At 46.1% G+C, this 15,134-nt stretch overlaps 1 protein-coding gene across 1 annotated transcript in view; it reads right to left on the bottom strand.

Annotated features, from left to right (window-relative positions):
- The window catches only part of Itpr2 (inositol 1,4,5-trisphosphate receptor type 2), a 391,594-nt gene that overhangs the window by 238,414 nt on the left and 138,046 nt on the right, over positions 1-15,134 (bottom strand). Inside the window, 5 exon segments of the mRNA XM_038317812.2 lie at positions 2,677-2,707; positions 2,710-2,733; positions 6,942-7,005; positions 7,007-7,081; positions 10,183-10,376. Coding sequence (XP_038173740.1) covers positions 2,677-2,707; positions 2,710-2,733; positions 6,942-7,005; positions 7,007-7,081; positions 10,183-10,376 — 388 coding nt within the window.

Genomic DNA, 15,134 nt, shown 5'->3' with positions numbered 1-15,134 from the left:
TAGATGCATACACTATAGATAAGTGTTTAATAGACATGATACATAAGCATACATACGATGATAGCAGATACACAGATGGTGTTAACATGATAGGAGTATATATATACTCTAAATAGATGGCAGATACATAGATAGCAGTCAGATAATAATGCACTGATTCCCCGGATCATGACAAACAAAGCAGTGTAAGGTTAAATGACGCCCAAGAGAAAGGATGCAAATCGGGAGACAAGAGGCATGAGCTGCTACTGATCACACCACACTCACACATGCACGCACACATTCTAGCACATACCACACACACACACATACATGTACTTACATAATACATACAGTTAAACCTACCTCACACGCACACTCTCTTACCACATGCTCACACACGCTCACACATGCACACAGGTACACACACACATGCACTCACACACACTCACACAATGTACTCATACACACTTACAGGCTCACACACATGCACTCACACACACTTACACACTCACACATACATTGAAAGAATGGTTAAAAGCATATCAATGCATAAGCAAGTAACAATCACCTCAAGCATTACATTCTACCTGTGACTGCACGATGCCATTGCACGGGCACGATTGGCGTGTGGTGCTTCCCACAGGGTCCCTTCACAGACACCTCTCTAACACACGGCAGTCTGATGACTGGGATGGCTGTGAGGTCACTCGCCCTCCTGGAACTTTCCAGTCCCTGCCATTTGATAGGACACGATCCTATCATCATCGATCTATCACCTGGAGCTGTCGTTGTATGGTTGTGTTGATGGAGTGGCGGGGCTGCGTCCCGCCACCCGGCTAGCTTTATACCCGAAAATAATACACGGAAACTGTATTTATTTCAACATGCTTGGCCCATTAGTTTCAGCCTCTTATTGGCTAGTTCTCACATCTTGACGTTCAAACCCAATTAATAATCTGTATAGCACCACAAGGTGGTGGCTTACCAGAAGAGATCTTAACTGTGTCCGACTCAGAGAGGAGAGGCATGGCGACTGCCTATGGCGACTGCCTGAAGCGTCTGCCTGACTCTGCTTTCTCTTCTTCCACAATTTTGTTCTGTCTACTCTGCCTATCTATGTTCTGACCTATAGGCAAGCAGTTTTATTTATTAATTAACCAATGAAACAACAGCTATACAGATGACCCTCCTCCATCATCGTTGGCCAAAGTGCAGCTCATGTCTGAGTTTTAAGATAAAATCATAGACTGGCTTGATCTTTCTTCCTCAGAATAATAAATACTTTTCAACAGGAAATCAGGGCTATATCAAATTTTCACTAAATGAAAATCTTCTAGGGCTCTGTCCTCCCTTCCCTCCTCCATCCCTACCTCCTTTCTCTTGGTCCCTCCTCCCCTAGACGATTCTTACTATGTTGCCCACACTAGCATGAAATTATGGATCTTAGAAAAAGAAATTATGGATCTTGCAGCTCATTAATTTGATGTGGGATGTCCTTCTGTATATTGGCTGATGAATAAAGCTGCATCGCCTATGACTTATCAGAGTAAGCCAGGTGAGACAATTTGAACAGGGAGATATATATATATATATATATATATATATATATATAGAGAGAGAGAGAGAGAGAGAGAGAGAGAGAGAGAGAGAGTAGGTGAGTCAAGCAGACACCAGCCAGCTGCCAAGGAAACAAGACATGTAGAAAATGAGATACCATGTAGTGATACATAGACTAATAGAAGTGGGTTAATTTAAGATGTAAGAGCCAGCTAGGAATATGTCTGAGCTATTGGCCAAACAGTTTCTGTGTGATTATTTGAGTCTGGGCAGCCAGGAAACAAACGTGTGGGTACTGTCTATACTTAGTCCTTAATTCTTCTTGCCCTTTCAAAGAAAAAAGTGGCAGGAGGGAGCTCAGTGTGGATACTTTTATCTCCTCTAATTACCTGAGGTCTGTAATAAAAATGAATCTCAGTAATTCTAGCTGAGATTTACTTTCTCATTCTGATTGCTGTCATTTCATTTCTGAAAAATAAACTTAACAATAATACATGCCCGGGATGCTGCAGCAAAGGAGAGTGGTCATGCCATGGGCACCTTTCTTTCTTCCACCAGGGACTCTTCAAATTGATGTGAAATATCTGATTTCTCATGCATAAGTTAAGGACAGCATCAAAAGACGCTACTTTCTTGGCCCCAGCATATAGAAGACTCTGGGATGCAGTGTGTTACGAGATACCACAACGTTCCTCTACCCCAGGGGCTAACGGGGTACCTGTACGCTGCCATCATCTAAGGAGAGAAAAGCTAAGAATTCTGAGAAAGTTAAATATGTGGATCTCGCTTTTCTCCCTTTTTTCTTTTGGGACAGCGTTTCTCTGTGTATCTCTGGTGTCCTGAAATTCACACTGTAGACCAGGCTGGCCCTTGAACTCACAGAGATCCACCTGCCTCCTGCCCTCTTGAGTGCTGGGGATTAAAGGTGTGTGCCACCATTGCTGGGCCTCCCATTTTTTTAAGGTGACTTAAGGTCGTGCTCTTCCTCTAAAGTAAATTCCAAGCCTCCTTCTGGCAAGGAAATTATGCTAGCATCAATTGGAGGTATTTAGACATGTAAAATATGAATGATAAAACTATGGATCAACTTCTAGGTAAGGACAATTCACATGTAAGACCAAAGACTCGTTACAGTACCTTCCGGCAAACATCGTTTCTGCCTGAGCCGAATCTCGTCGCTGTCAGGAACGATCGCTGTGGAGACACACAGGGAAAGTCTTCATTTGGTTTTAAGCATGTTCATATCCACTTACTTGAAGATATTTTATTTTTAATACTTTTTATGACACTGAATGTTAATAGTTCAGAAACATTTCAATACAGTTCCATGTTATCAGAGTGATTGTACTTTGTCAAACTTGACCCATCACCCAGGAAGACTCTATATTGGGTTAACACGGGGGATATTGGGGGGGGGCTGTCTTGATCACTAATGTTCATTGATGTGAGAAGATCCAGCCCTCCATGGGTGCATCATTCCCTAGGTATGTATTACCTAGGTCCTGAATTGTACAGAGGTCAAAATGAGCACAAGCAAGTGAGCATGTGTGCACTGACTTCCTCTCATCCCTGGGTGTGAACGCGATTCTCTCAAGAGCGTGTTCTGTGACTTCCCTGACATGATGAAATAACCTGGAAATACAGACCGAAACAAACCCATTTCTCCCCCTAAACTGCTCTTTCCTGGAGTGTTTTGTCACCGCAGCAGAAGAACAAACTGGAACAACATGGAACATCCTAACATGGGGAAATTTCTGTACGTGTATGTGTGTATTCGACACAAACATCCCATCTCCCTCTTTAAACTTTAATATCAGCTGCACTTACATACTTGTACTATGCTATATGGCTGCCATCAAATGTACTAAAAGATCAGCGGGCCATCTTTACGAAGGTGTTCTTATAAGTGTGTGCACATGTGCAGTTGATATGTCAAAATAACATATGTGTATCCCTACATAAAAACACACAAACGTTGCAATAGTGATGGCCATAGAAGAGCAGTTTTTCCCCCTTTATTTTTGTTTCATGTATATGGCTGCTTTGCCCTGCAGGCATGTCTGTGCAGCACCTGTGTGCAGTATCCACAGAGGCCAGGAGAGAGCGTCAGATGCCCTGGGTCTAGACTCATGTACTGTTGTTGTGAGCCACCATGTGGGTGTTGGGAATCTCACCAGACTGCTTCGGGATCAGCTAGTGCTCTTAATGGATGAGCAATCTCTCCAGACCCAAGGGAAAACACTTATTAAAAAATAATAGAATCCATGTAAAGATCCCTGTCACTGTGGTTCCCATCAATGTGACCTTTCTACATTTGAGACCCCTTCTCTTTTTCTTGTAGAATGGAGTCATTTTCTCATGTGAGCCCCCCCCCCAACCATGAGTCCTCACCAGGTCCTGCCACCACCATTTTGAAGATACTTTTACAGCAAGTCAGATGAAAAAATAGAAATGAGATGTTTCATAGAGATGAAAACCTATTCATCTCTAAAGCATGAAGAGAAAGATATGAAACAGAGGGGAGAAAATCCTAATTCTCTCCAGAAAGGGTCTCTCTCTCTCTCTCTATCTCTCTCTCTCTCTCATACACACACACACACACACACCACACATACACAGAGAGAGAGAGAGAGAGAGAGGAGAGACGAGGAGAGAGAGAGGAGAGATCGACTCCAGCAAAAAAGAGCATTTTTCTGGAGCCTTTAACTTTTGCTTGGGTACTTTACTGACACTCAGAGCTCATGGTTCCAGAAGTCGGCTTCTGGGAGTCAATAACTGTTATGTTTCTGTCAATGCAGCCGCCAGCATGACTTCTGCTTCTGCCTGATCGTTCCTGGAAACAGCCCTTTGGGGTACAGCACTTCTGAGAAGCTGCAATGTTGCAGGGGTGCCAGGAGCAGCTCCTCGCCTGGGCAGATGTGGCTGCTGTCTGCAGGGAAGGTTTGCCTGCAGGTCAGAGGTGGGGGTGGGGCAGCTGGTCTTGTCCCATCCTCATTACAGGGACTGTCTTGTCCCACTTGATCTGATGGCTACAGGAGAAGCAGCTCCCTCACACTGTCCAGAGGTTTCCTATCTACACAAACTGCTGGCCCTCAGAAGAGCTTTGCCTAACTGACTGTCTGCATTCCTAAGATGTAGTTTATAGCCAACCAGGGACTGACCTGGCCCAATCAGTAAAAAGGTGAGTCTAATAATTCTTAGTCTTCACAAAGCCCTGTCTATGGCCTCGAAATTTTTACAGCCATTTTTTATGTTCTTTCAGGTTATGTTCCAAGTCTCAGAAAACACTATAATTTTTAAGACAGGATTCCAAAGCAAGACACCAAAGCTCCGGTAGCAACAGGCGAGCCCTTGGGGGAGCTCTCCTCTTTGTTGTCTGGCTAGCGTGGCTTCCCCACAAACCACTGCCCTTCAGCCTGCAAGCCCTCCGTGCTGCCCTTTGATCCAGGCGTGGACACTGTTCTCAGATTTCCACCAGAAAGAACACAATGTGCAGAAGATTCAGACTCTGCAGCTGAACCAGTCTCGGGGGTTCGGGACTTGAGGACTGCGGCAGCCCTCACTGTCAACCTGCCCTGAATTTAGAATCACCATGGAAACACCACCCCTGGCTTGTGCTTGTGAGGATGATTCCAGGACGGTTTCACTGAAGGGGAAGATCCCCCGGAATGTGGGGGGGGGGGCACCACCCCCACAGGCTGGGGTCCGTCCTAGAAGGGAAGAAAGTGAGTGATGAGCACAGCGGTCAACTTTCCCTGCTTCCTGACTGTGGAGACATGTGACCAGTCAGCTCACGCCCCGCCCCTTGCTGTCCCTTCCATTACTGAAGTGCATCTAGGGACAGGAATGAGCTGGACACAGTGCCTAAAGACAGAGAAAATTTCTCCATCTTTCCACTGCTCTCTTTTCAATCTCAACTGGTTAGAGATTGTCATCTCTGACAAAGAGATACCTTTTTTTTTGTTTTTCAAAACAGGGTTTCTCGGTGTATCTCTGGCTGTACTGGAACTTACTTGTAACCAAGCTGACCTTGAACTCACAGAGATCTATCTGCCTGCCTCTGACTCCCAAGAGCTCAGACTAAAGGCATGTGCCACCACTGCCCAGATAGTATTTTTTTTAAGATATAAATGAAAAGGGTCTTTAAAGCAGATGCAAAAAGCAAAAATCACAAAAGAAGCCTATGGCAATCCATTATTTTGTAAGCTATTAAATATATATAGTACATACATACACAAAACACACATATACATGTGTATATATACACGTGCATATATGTGTGTGTATGCATACACATATTTTTATATACATGTATACACACATACATATGCACATCCATGCCTACATACACAGGCATATATGCATATGTATATATAAGCATACATATATATATACCACACACATGCCTACACATATTACACACATGCCCACATATATACAATATATGTACATACCATGTGCACACATGGAATTTGAAAAGAAGTAGACAGTGCTCCCTTCTAGAAAATACAGGTTATTAAATTACAATCTCAGTATAGAAAACAGAATATCCTTTCTGTGCGTTATTGATCCATCAGAGATGGCCCCAGGGGCACCCTGGAACAACACAGGCTATGGTCTGTTCTGGATGCCCCCAAAACTGACCCCAATTCTGAACACACCACTCAGTTTGGATTCAAGACAGAAACCCAACTCAACAGAGCAGGGAGCTCTCCTTCTTCTGGACAGCTTACAGAGAGCCAAAAGGTGCGAGGCAGGCAACTGGAGGAGGGAATACTTCAGGTCTCACTGGTGCTGGACGCATGCATATTTCCATACTGGACATGCTGGCAAGATAATTGTGCCCCACTGACACATAGTGCCATGGTGGTTATAGGAGCAACCAGTCCACTTTTTATTGGATATGAGGCTGGCTAACAGGAGGGATTAATGCCACTGAAAAGCCCCGACTGGAGAGATCACAGGCCCTTTAGTGGAATCTACGTTGTTTACTAAATGCCTGTGCTTCCAGAAAGCATCCCCAAACATTTTGTTTATATGCGAGATCCGTGTGCTCTCCATTCTGGTCAGAGGAAGTTCTTTTGCTGTGGGTAATGGGTAATGCAGATTTTCTGCTTGGCTTTTACTCCTGCTAAGCCACTGACTGAAACAGCTTATTCATTAGCCAATAAAAGCAGCACCACATGCAGAACACAGGGTTGTCAATAACAATAAAAAACAAGGAATGAAACTGGAGAGGGAGGCAAGGTGTGGGGAAGGAAGGGCCTGGAGGGAAACAGTGCTGGGTGGGTACACGAAATAACTTGTATAAATACACAAAATTTTCCAAGGAATAAAAGTATATTTAAGATCCATCTAAGAGAAATACAGAATGCAAATGATAAGCACTGTCCCCGAGATACCTGACGGCAGCAGTGTGTCTGGGGAGTTGTTGGCAGAGAGTTCCCCGTTGTCATTGTTCTCCCCCAAACTCCTTCTTGTATACGGAGAGATGTAGGCGATCCGGGTATTTTAGGTAGTCCAGTCTGACGCTCAGGATGAACTGGAAGGAGCAACACGGCACACTTAGTTACAACCATTCGGCTAAGATGCACAGCCATCCGCACAGCGCTAACACACAAGTCACAGGCTGGGGAAATGTCTCAGTGGGTAAAGCCTTGCCAAGAAAAGCCCGGGAACCCGGGTCTCCACCCCCCAGAAACTCACATTAAGATGGAAGGAAGGAACCAGCTCCGCAAAGTTGTCCTCTGACCTCCACAGTGAACATGTGGTCGTGTGCCCTCATACACACATAATGGATGTTTAATACAAACCCACGACACACACCAACCACGTGCTGTCAGTCTTCCAATCGAACAATCAGAGACCTTATAGTAAAACTATAAACCCTCGCTTGTTTACCTGTTTTGTCAGCTTTAAGATGAGGGGAAAGGGATATGTTTTCGTTAATCAGAATTAATGACAGCCCACAGTAATTAATAATTAATCAATTGTGATTATTTCCTTTGTTTGTTTGATTGGTGGTTGGTTGGCTGGTTGACTGGTTGATTGGTTGGTTGGCTGGTTGGTGGGCTAGTTGTGTTGACTGGTTGGTTTTTGAGTCAGGGTATCCTGTAGCCCAGGTTGGCATCAAACTCCCTTGTAGCAGAGGATATCCTTGAACTCCTGTTCCTCCTCCCAAGAGCTTGGATCACACCACACCCTGTCTATACTGAGTTCCAGAAATAAGGACATCTGGCATCCCACAATTGTTCTCTGAATATTCCACAGGGATGCCTTGTGGGTCCGAGGAGGTGATGCTGATAGGATCCCAGACACACTGCAGTTTCCTGTGCCGAGAGGAAAATCCTGGAGCTGCTTTTGTGCATGGAAAGGCTCGAACTTCAACTGCAGTGGAGTTGGTCCAGCCCCACTGGCGAGCAGGGCTGAGCCATGGTATCAGAGGCCACAGGAGGGGTGCGCCTGGCCACTGGTCGGGGATAAGCCCGATCTTCTGAGCACAGCTATTACCAGTGTCCTGTAGTCTCTAAGGTTGCCCTGGCTTTATTAGAAAAGCTGGCTTCTGTGTTCTCAGGAGCCCTCATTGTTTCTGTCTGTTTCCACGGCCCTCCTTCCTCCCCAGGGCCCACCCCCTCTCAGTGCTCAGACTCTGTCCCACGATCACTGGGTCACACACAATGTCCTGTTGCTTCTCATGCTTCTTCAGAGTCCACTGTTCCTTGATTCTCTCCTCTGCAACATGAGAGCAAGGTCTCAGGACACTGAACGTGCGTATGGCACTGTTTATGGCTCCACGGGCACTCAGCTCCACTGGAGCTCACAGACTCTCACTTCACAGCCTTGCGCCTCTAACGTGTCTAGCTATGAAGATGCAGATACGGCGTGAGATAAAGAAGCCGATGGCAAAAAAGCAGAGAAAAGGCTGGGCATAGTGGCTCACACCTATAGTCCCGGCATCCTCAGCACTTGGGGAGCTGAGGCAGGAGGATTCCCATGAGTTCAAGAGCAGCCTAAGTTACATAGAGAGCTCTGGACCAGTCAGGGCTTCAGAACAAACCTTGCCTTAAAAAAAAATAAAAATAAATTTAAAGACATTTGTAAAGGCAGAGAGAGTGAGTAAAGTCAGAAGGTGAGAATAAAACCATGTTCTCAAATGAGGTCAATGGGGAGGCAGAGAGCCAGCAGCCGCGGGTGACTGCAGACACCAAGGATTTGTTGAAGGGATGCTCTGAGAAGGTGGTAGGTGGTAGCAGGAACGGGAAGATCCTAGGTGAGCAGTCAGACACCGAAAGGGGTTCAGGGAAAACTCATCAGGTGCTGAGCAGCCACACAGCACCACCCCCCAATGTCTCTGTGAGCAGCACCATTGCTGAAACCAGAGTTGACAGCGGGTCACATGCGTCAGTGGTCATTCCTCGTGCTGCAGGGGTGAGGCTGACCTGGGGGCTCCTCCAGTCCCTTTCTCAGCTTCAGGCTAAGAACATGGCATGAATTTTTAAGGCCATGAGTGCAGGGTGGGGAAGCCTGCCAACATTTCTTAGGACTCGGCCTTTGGGAACTCTGGAGGAACTGGGAAATGTTTTATGATTATAAATCTAATTACTTGGAATGAAAACTGCACAGAGCCTTCCAGGACTGCTGGCCCACTTCTGGTAGCTCCGTCTACATTAGAAGATGACGAAAGATTTGGGAAACTCTGTCCACATTCTTAAGCTACAAGCTCCATCCTCTGCGTCTGGAATAAATGCTATAACAACGGTACCTTACGCCTGCTTCCCAGACTGACCCCAGATGAAGATGCTAGAAATCATAGCGGGGGGATCTGGCGCATGGAATAACTGAGCTCATTAAATTGAAGTTAGACTTGGCTAATTCAGGGGGGGGGGGGGAATCCCCAGCCTCTTAGAAACACAAAGAGGGGTAATTGTGCAAAGTAATAAAATCAACAATTAACAAGTTTGTTAATAATGATTAGGGGGGCAGTGAAGCAGGGTCTTCCTTTGTTGCCCAGAACTCACAGAAAACCCCCTGCCTCGGCCTCCTGAGTGCTAGAATTACAGGAGTGTACCAAATATGTCACTTCCTGTAACAACAGGAAATTTAAACACATGCAATTCACAAATATGTTTCAAGCAATTGAAAAACAGAAAATGATTTTATTTATTACATTTCATCATAAACATGCCTGCTTTAAAAATCTTTCTCAAATGAAGAAAATATTCAATCAAGGTCAATACCAGCTGGTAATAAACACACGGGAAAGTGACTTTATCACTCTCAATGCACTCCACAACTGCTAGATGTCACTAGTGCATTCCAAGGACAAAGAGCAAGGTGAGTGTGCAAAGCAGCATTTATTGTCAGCTCTGTTCTTCACTTCAAAACAATAATAAGATGGGAGCAGTAGCTTTTCAGAATCACATCACAGCAATTACACAGTGAAACCAGATATAGTGCCTAGCATCTGGAATCTCAGCAACCAGAAAGCTAAGGCAGGAGGATGGCCACAAGTTCTGTGTGAGCCTGTAGTACAGACACACACACAACACAGACATACACACAGAGACAGACACACAGACACACACAGACACCACACACATAGACACACACAGACAACACACAATGTCAATCCACAGGACACACCTGTAAAATCTCAATGACCTTCAGCTTGGTGTCCATCACGGTCACATCCTCCTGCTCGCCGGGGCTCGCCTGCTTGCTGAGGTGAACGCTGGGCTGTGCATCGGGCACACTCACTGGGAAGATGGAGCCCCTGCTGAGCACCATCTGGGTCATCATCTCTCCCACCCCGTGGATGGTCCTCATGACATTGTTGCCTAGCACAAGAAGAGGACTCAGTCAACACGTGCAAAACAGGTTGGCCACAGCATCAACACAGCTTATTAATTGTATCATGAGGACCTGGCTGCATTCTTTACAGCCCGGCATGTAACTCACTGCATCCTGGGGATTTCTATGTTTTCCTCTATTATTATCAAAGCTAGGGTGTAGCCGTGTGAAGAGTGGTAGGGGTTTCCATGTTACAGAATGGTTTGACAAACCAGGACAAGAGATGGCTTTCTCTCTAAGATGCAGCAAGTTAATAGTGGGCAAACAAAGTGTGTAACCAAATCCTTATTAGCAAATTAATAAGGTTCTCATTTCTCCTTCTTACAAAATGTTCCAACCCTAAAGTTTAAAGTCTAGAGGGAGCAGGGAGAGAGAACGGCGCCCATCACTCTCCTTGAGAGGCTGGACCAGGGGGATGGCTAGAGTCCAGAAGCTCTAGACCAGCCTGGGCAACATAACAAGAACCTGCTTCAAAAGAAAGGAGGATTTAAAAACCCAAAGAGCACAAGCCTTCTTCAGAAGCTCAGAGAAACCCTAACTTCACCCTGTGGATTCTCTGACTGTCACTGGTTCTCCTATTGCTTTTAGATGTGACTTAAGTCAGTGATACAGAAACAAGACCCCACGCTGCACAGAACCCCCATACTCTGTAAATACCTTGGTGAGGGTCGCCCACAAGGGTTGTTTCAAGGGCTGTAGCTGGTTGTTTTGTTTTGTAAGAGTGACTTGGAGATAGTCTTAATTGGTTCAACACTAACACCAACCTCTTCACGTGTGCCCTGGGTCAGCTGTGGCACCTCTGACATCAGCCAGCAGACCCAGCCAAGGATAGTTTCTAGACAGGCCTCCCATGGAGGATCAGACACAGGTTTACACATGTGTGGGCCACAAATGCTGTCACTTCCGTGTGTGGTTTCCCTACATCTCAAACCACCTTTATTTTTCTTCTGTTTGGTCCAATAAACACTCTTGAACCACATCCTTAGAGAGAGGGATTGGAGACTGGCTGCCCGGGGAATAAACTATCTTCTGCAAAACTCATGGTTTTAGTAATTACCAATACTGCAGGGTGGCAGAAAGGTCCTGGTTGGGTACCAAGAGTGTGCAAACTTTCAGATGCTCTATTCCCTCCCTACTCAGACCAAGGGCTTTTGGGTTTTCATAACACAAAAAAAGAGCTTGGGGTGTGATAAAATTCTCCAATAAGCTTTGGTTCCCTTGTCTCCTCTAACTAGGAATCCATCATTCAGAACCTAGGAAGAATGATCTCTTCTGAGGTCACTACAGAAACAGATGACAAGCACAAATATGTCCTCTGGGGAACAGCCGCCTGCCATTCCCTCTGAGTTTGACTTTTCATCAATTTTCTCCACCCACACTATAGCACAGTTTGCACCCACACCTTCTCGTCAGTCAAGAGAGCACCCACACCTTCTCGTCAGTCAAGAGAGCACCCACACCTTCTCGTCAGTCAAGAGAGCACCCACACCTTCTCCTCAGTCAAGGGAGCACCCACACCTTCTCCTCAGTCAAGGGAGCACCCACACCTTCTCCTCAGTCAAGGGAGCACCCACACCTCTTCGTCAGTCAAGGGAGCACCCACACCTTCTCCTCAGTCAAGAGAGCACCCACACCTTCTCCTCAGTCAAGGGAGCATCCACACCTTCTCCTCAGTCAAGGGAGCACCCACACCTCTTCGTCAGTCAAGGGAGCACCCACACCTCTTCGTCAGTCAAGGGAGCACCCACACCTCTTCGTCAGTCAAGCGAGCACCCTTGGCAACGCTCACCCACCTTAGGTCCATCTTGTTTCCTACACCTCAGCTCCTACCACAAGCAACTGGACTCAAAAGAACACGTGTCAGTTTTTCTTGCAAACAGTGGTCTTGGCTTCTTGGGTGTTCATGAAATCTGCCTGAAGTAAAGGCTTCAGCATTCTGGCAAAGAATGTTCAGAAATGCAGAGGGTTGGTGAGCCAAGAGGAAGGGGGATATAAATTAAGTGCAGGGAGGAAAACAGAACTCCGAAGTGGATTGAAAAGAATGTAAACTGAGGGGTGCTCACAGGATTGAGACACAAATAACAAATTTAAAAGATGGCTAAAAAAAGTGTGGTGGGCCAGATAGCAAGGAGCAATGGTAACTACACACAAATTACACCGTGGAAAGGTGGCCGCCGCTAGCCCCGTGGTGGTAGTCCACATCTTTATCCCAGCACTCAGAAGGCAGAGGGAGGCGGATCTCTATGAGTTTGAGGATACCTTGGTCTACAGGGTGAGTTCCAGGGCAGCCAGGGCTACACAGAGAAACCCTTGTCTTTGACTTCATAACCTCCGTCAATGCACCAGCCGGCTGGATTAATGAGGGGAACCAACTCCAGTATACACAGTTTCCAGTTCACGGAACACTGACACTTTCTCTGATGGGCGAAACTCCAGGCAGACATGAACGTTGGGTTTTCACTTTGAAGTCCTGAGAATTTTTGTCATTGGCCACTTAGATAACAAAAAAGGAGGGTGGTGAAATAATTCTATAAAAGGAATTTTCCAAGGCTGGCTTGAAGGTGGATGCCCCTCAAAGATGTGAGAGCCCTCTGCTTTCTATCCTGAGGCAGAGGCTCCACTGTCCAGGACTCTCAGACAGCCCGACCGTGGGTCCCAGATCACTGCGTGGCCCGCGCGGCACCACATCTTGGAAAGGCGTTTGCAGATTGTGCTGATGGTCACAGGCAGTGATGGTTTTAAGTCACTGGGCCAGCTGGTACCTTTGCCCCACTGCTGAGCGTGTTCACGGGCTCGCTTCCAAAGGACATCTTTCCCACTAATGAGGAACAGGCTCCTTTGTTAACCCCTGGCTTACACAGAATCCCCGGCACCCACAGTGTCTGCATCTTACTTAGATGGGCATGGAAAACAACCATCTAATCAAATGATTATGGTAAAGAAGGTTAGCCTAGACAATTCTTTCCTTTGCAAAATATAGATCCTGTCACCAACAAATTAAAATCAGAGGCCAAAAACATCCCCTAATGTGTAACACATGTAGTAGTCGGAAGATAGGAGATTGCGGTCCCAGCCTCCCACAACCTCACATGCCTGTGGCAAGTGGACCGCCGAATTCTCCTGGCATTTCCATGTACGGCCAACTCAGAGGTCTCCAATTAAAGATGCTGTGTTTTCCGCCTGTGATGAGGAATGCTGATGCTCTGAACTTCTGCCGCTTTAAAGACATCAGCCCAGCATGCACAAATCACAGGGCATGCAGCGTTGTCCCATGTCCATGCATAAATCACAGGCACACAGTGTGTCCCATGTCTACTGCACAATCATGGGCACGCACTGTGTCCCATGTCCACTGCACAGATCACAGGCACGCAGTCATGTCACATGTCCACTGCACAGACCACAGGCACACCAGCGTGTCCCATATCCACTGCACATATCACAGGCATGCAGAATGTCCCATGTCCACTGCACACAGGCACAGATGTGTAGGAAATCCTATATCCATTTACTACAGGGAAATTTCTAATTCTAGACTTTGGAGACAAGTCCAAGGTGATCAGTCCTTAATGTTGCAAAAAAATTCTCACTAGTTCTCAACCACAATTAAACTAACATTTACACTTGTCCAGTAAGGAGTTAACAACATATTCTTTTAATTCTCTGGAAAATCGGCACCCTAGAATTTCAATTTTTTTTAATACTTAACATCAAGAATTGAAACTGATACAGTGTGTTGAGAGATTTGAGAAAATGGGAATTATCATTGTTAAGTTAAAAATAAAAACAATCAGGTGTAGTGGCACACGTCTTAATCCCAGCACTCTGGAGGGCAGAGGGCAGGTGGGTCTCTGTGAGTTCAAGGCCAACCTGGTCTACAGAGAGAGTTCCGGGACTGCCGGGGTGGCTATACAGAGAAACCCTGTCACAAAAGAAAAGAAATAGAAAGAAGGAGAGATTAGGAGGGATGTGCTTAGAAAGGTGACCTCTGCAATCAGAGGGTCCCTCAGGAAAGATGCTTTTATTATCCCAGGAGCCAAGTGTCTCTCACCAGATTTCAGAAGACGTGGGGTAGCAATGAGAAATGTGTTGCAACACTGAAGTTGCACAAGCTAAAAGTTTTTCTGTCGCACAAATCACCCTGCGGGTGCAGGATCACAAATCACAGCTGGGTTCGACAATTATTAACAGGTGCATGAGACTTAAGGAGAATTGAAATTTACCCACAGCTAACTTGTATTTTTTTTAAAGTCCTCTTTGCATGTTATCTCTAGTCACCTAAAGAGGGTGTCTTAATTGAGGAAGGGACTCCCTGGTCAGATTGACCTGTGGCATTTGTCATTATGGGTGATTGATGTGGGAGGGTCCAGCCCACTGTGGGTGACACCATTCCTAGGCCAGTGGGCCTGGGCTGCTAAGCAAACTATTTGAGCAAGCTAGCAAACAGTATTCCTCCATGGCTCCTGCCTTGAGTCCCTGCCTTGACTTCCCTTAGTGACTACTAAGAAGCCAGAAGCATGAGATAAATAGCGTCCCCTTCCCCCCAGCTTGCTTATGTCGGAGGTGTTCTATACGGCAGCGATGGGAGGAATTGAGGCCCTCATCTCTGGATACCAGCAAGACGTCTTGGGAGGAACTGATTTCCCACCCCCTACACTAGAGACCTGGAAGGATTTGCACGGCACGTGGCCAAGCCCCACGTCCCATCATTGTCAAACACTGAACATTTCGGTATTACCAAAGTT

The sequence above is a fragment of the Arvicola amphibius genome, chromosome 2 (assembly GCF_903992535.2).
Source record: "Arvicola amphibius chromosome 2, mArvAmp1.2, whole genome shotgun sequence".
Taxonomy (NCBI): domain Eukaryota; kingdom Metazoa; phylum Chordata; class Mammalia; order Rodentia; family Cricetidae; genus Arvicola; species Arvicola amphibius.
Note: the sequence above shows the minus strand (reverse complement) of the source record. Positions and strands in the feature narration are given on the sequence as shown.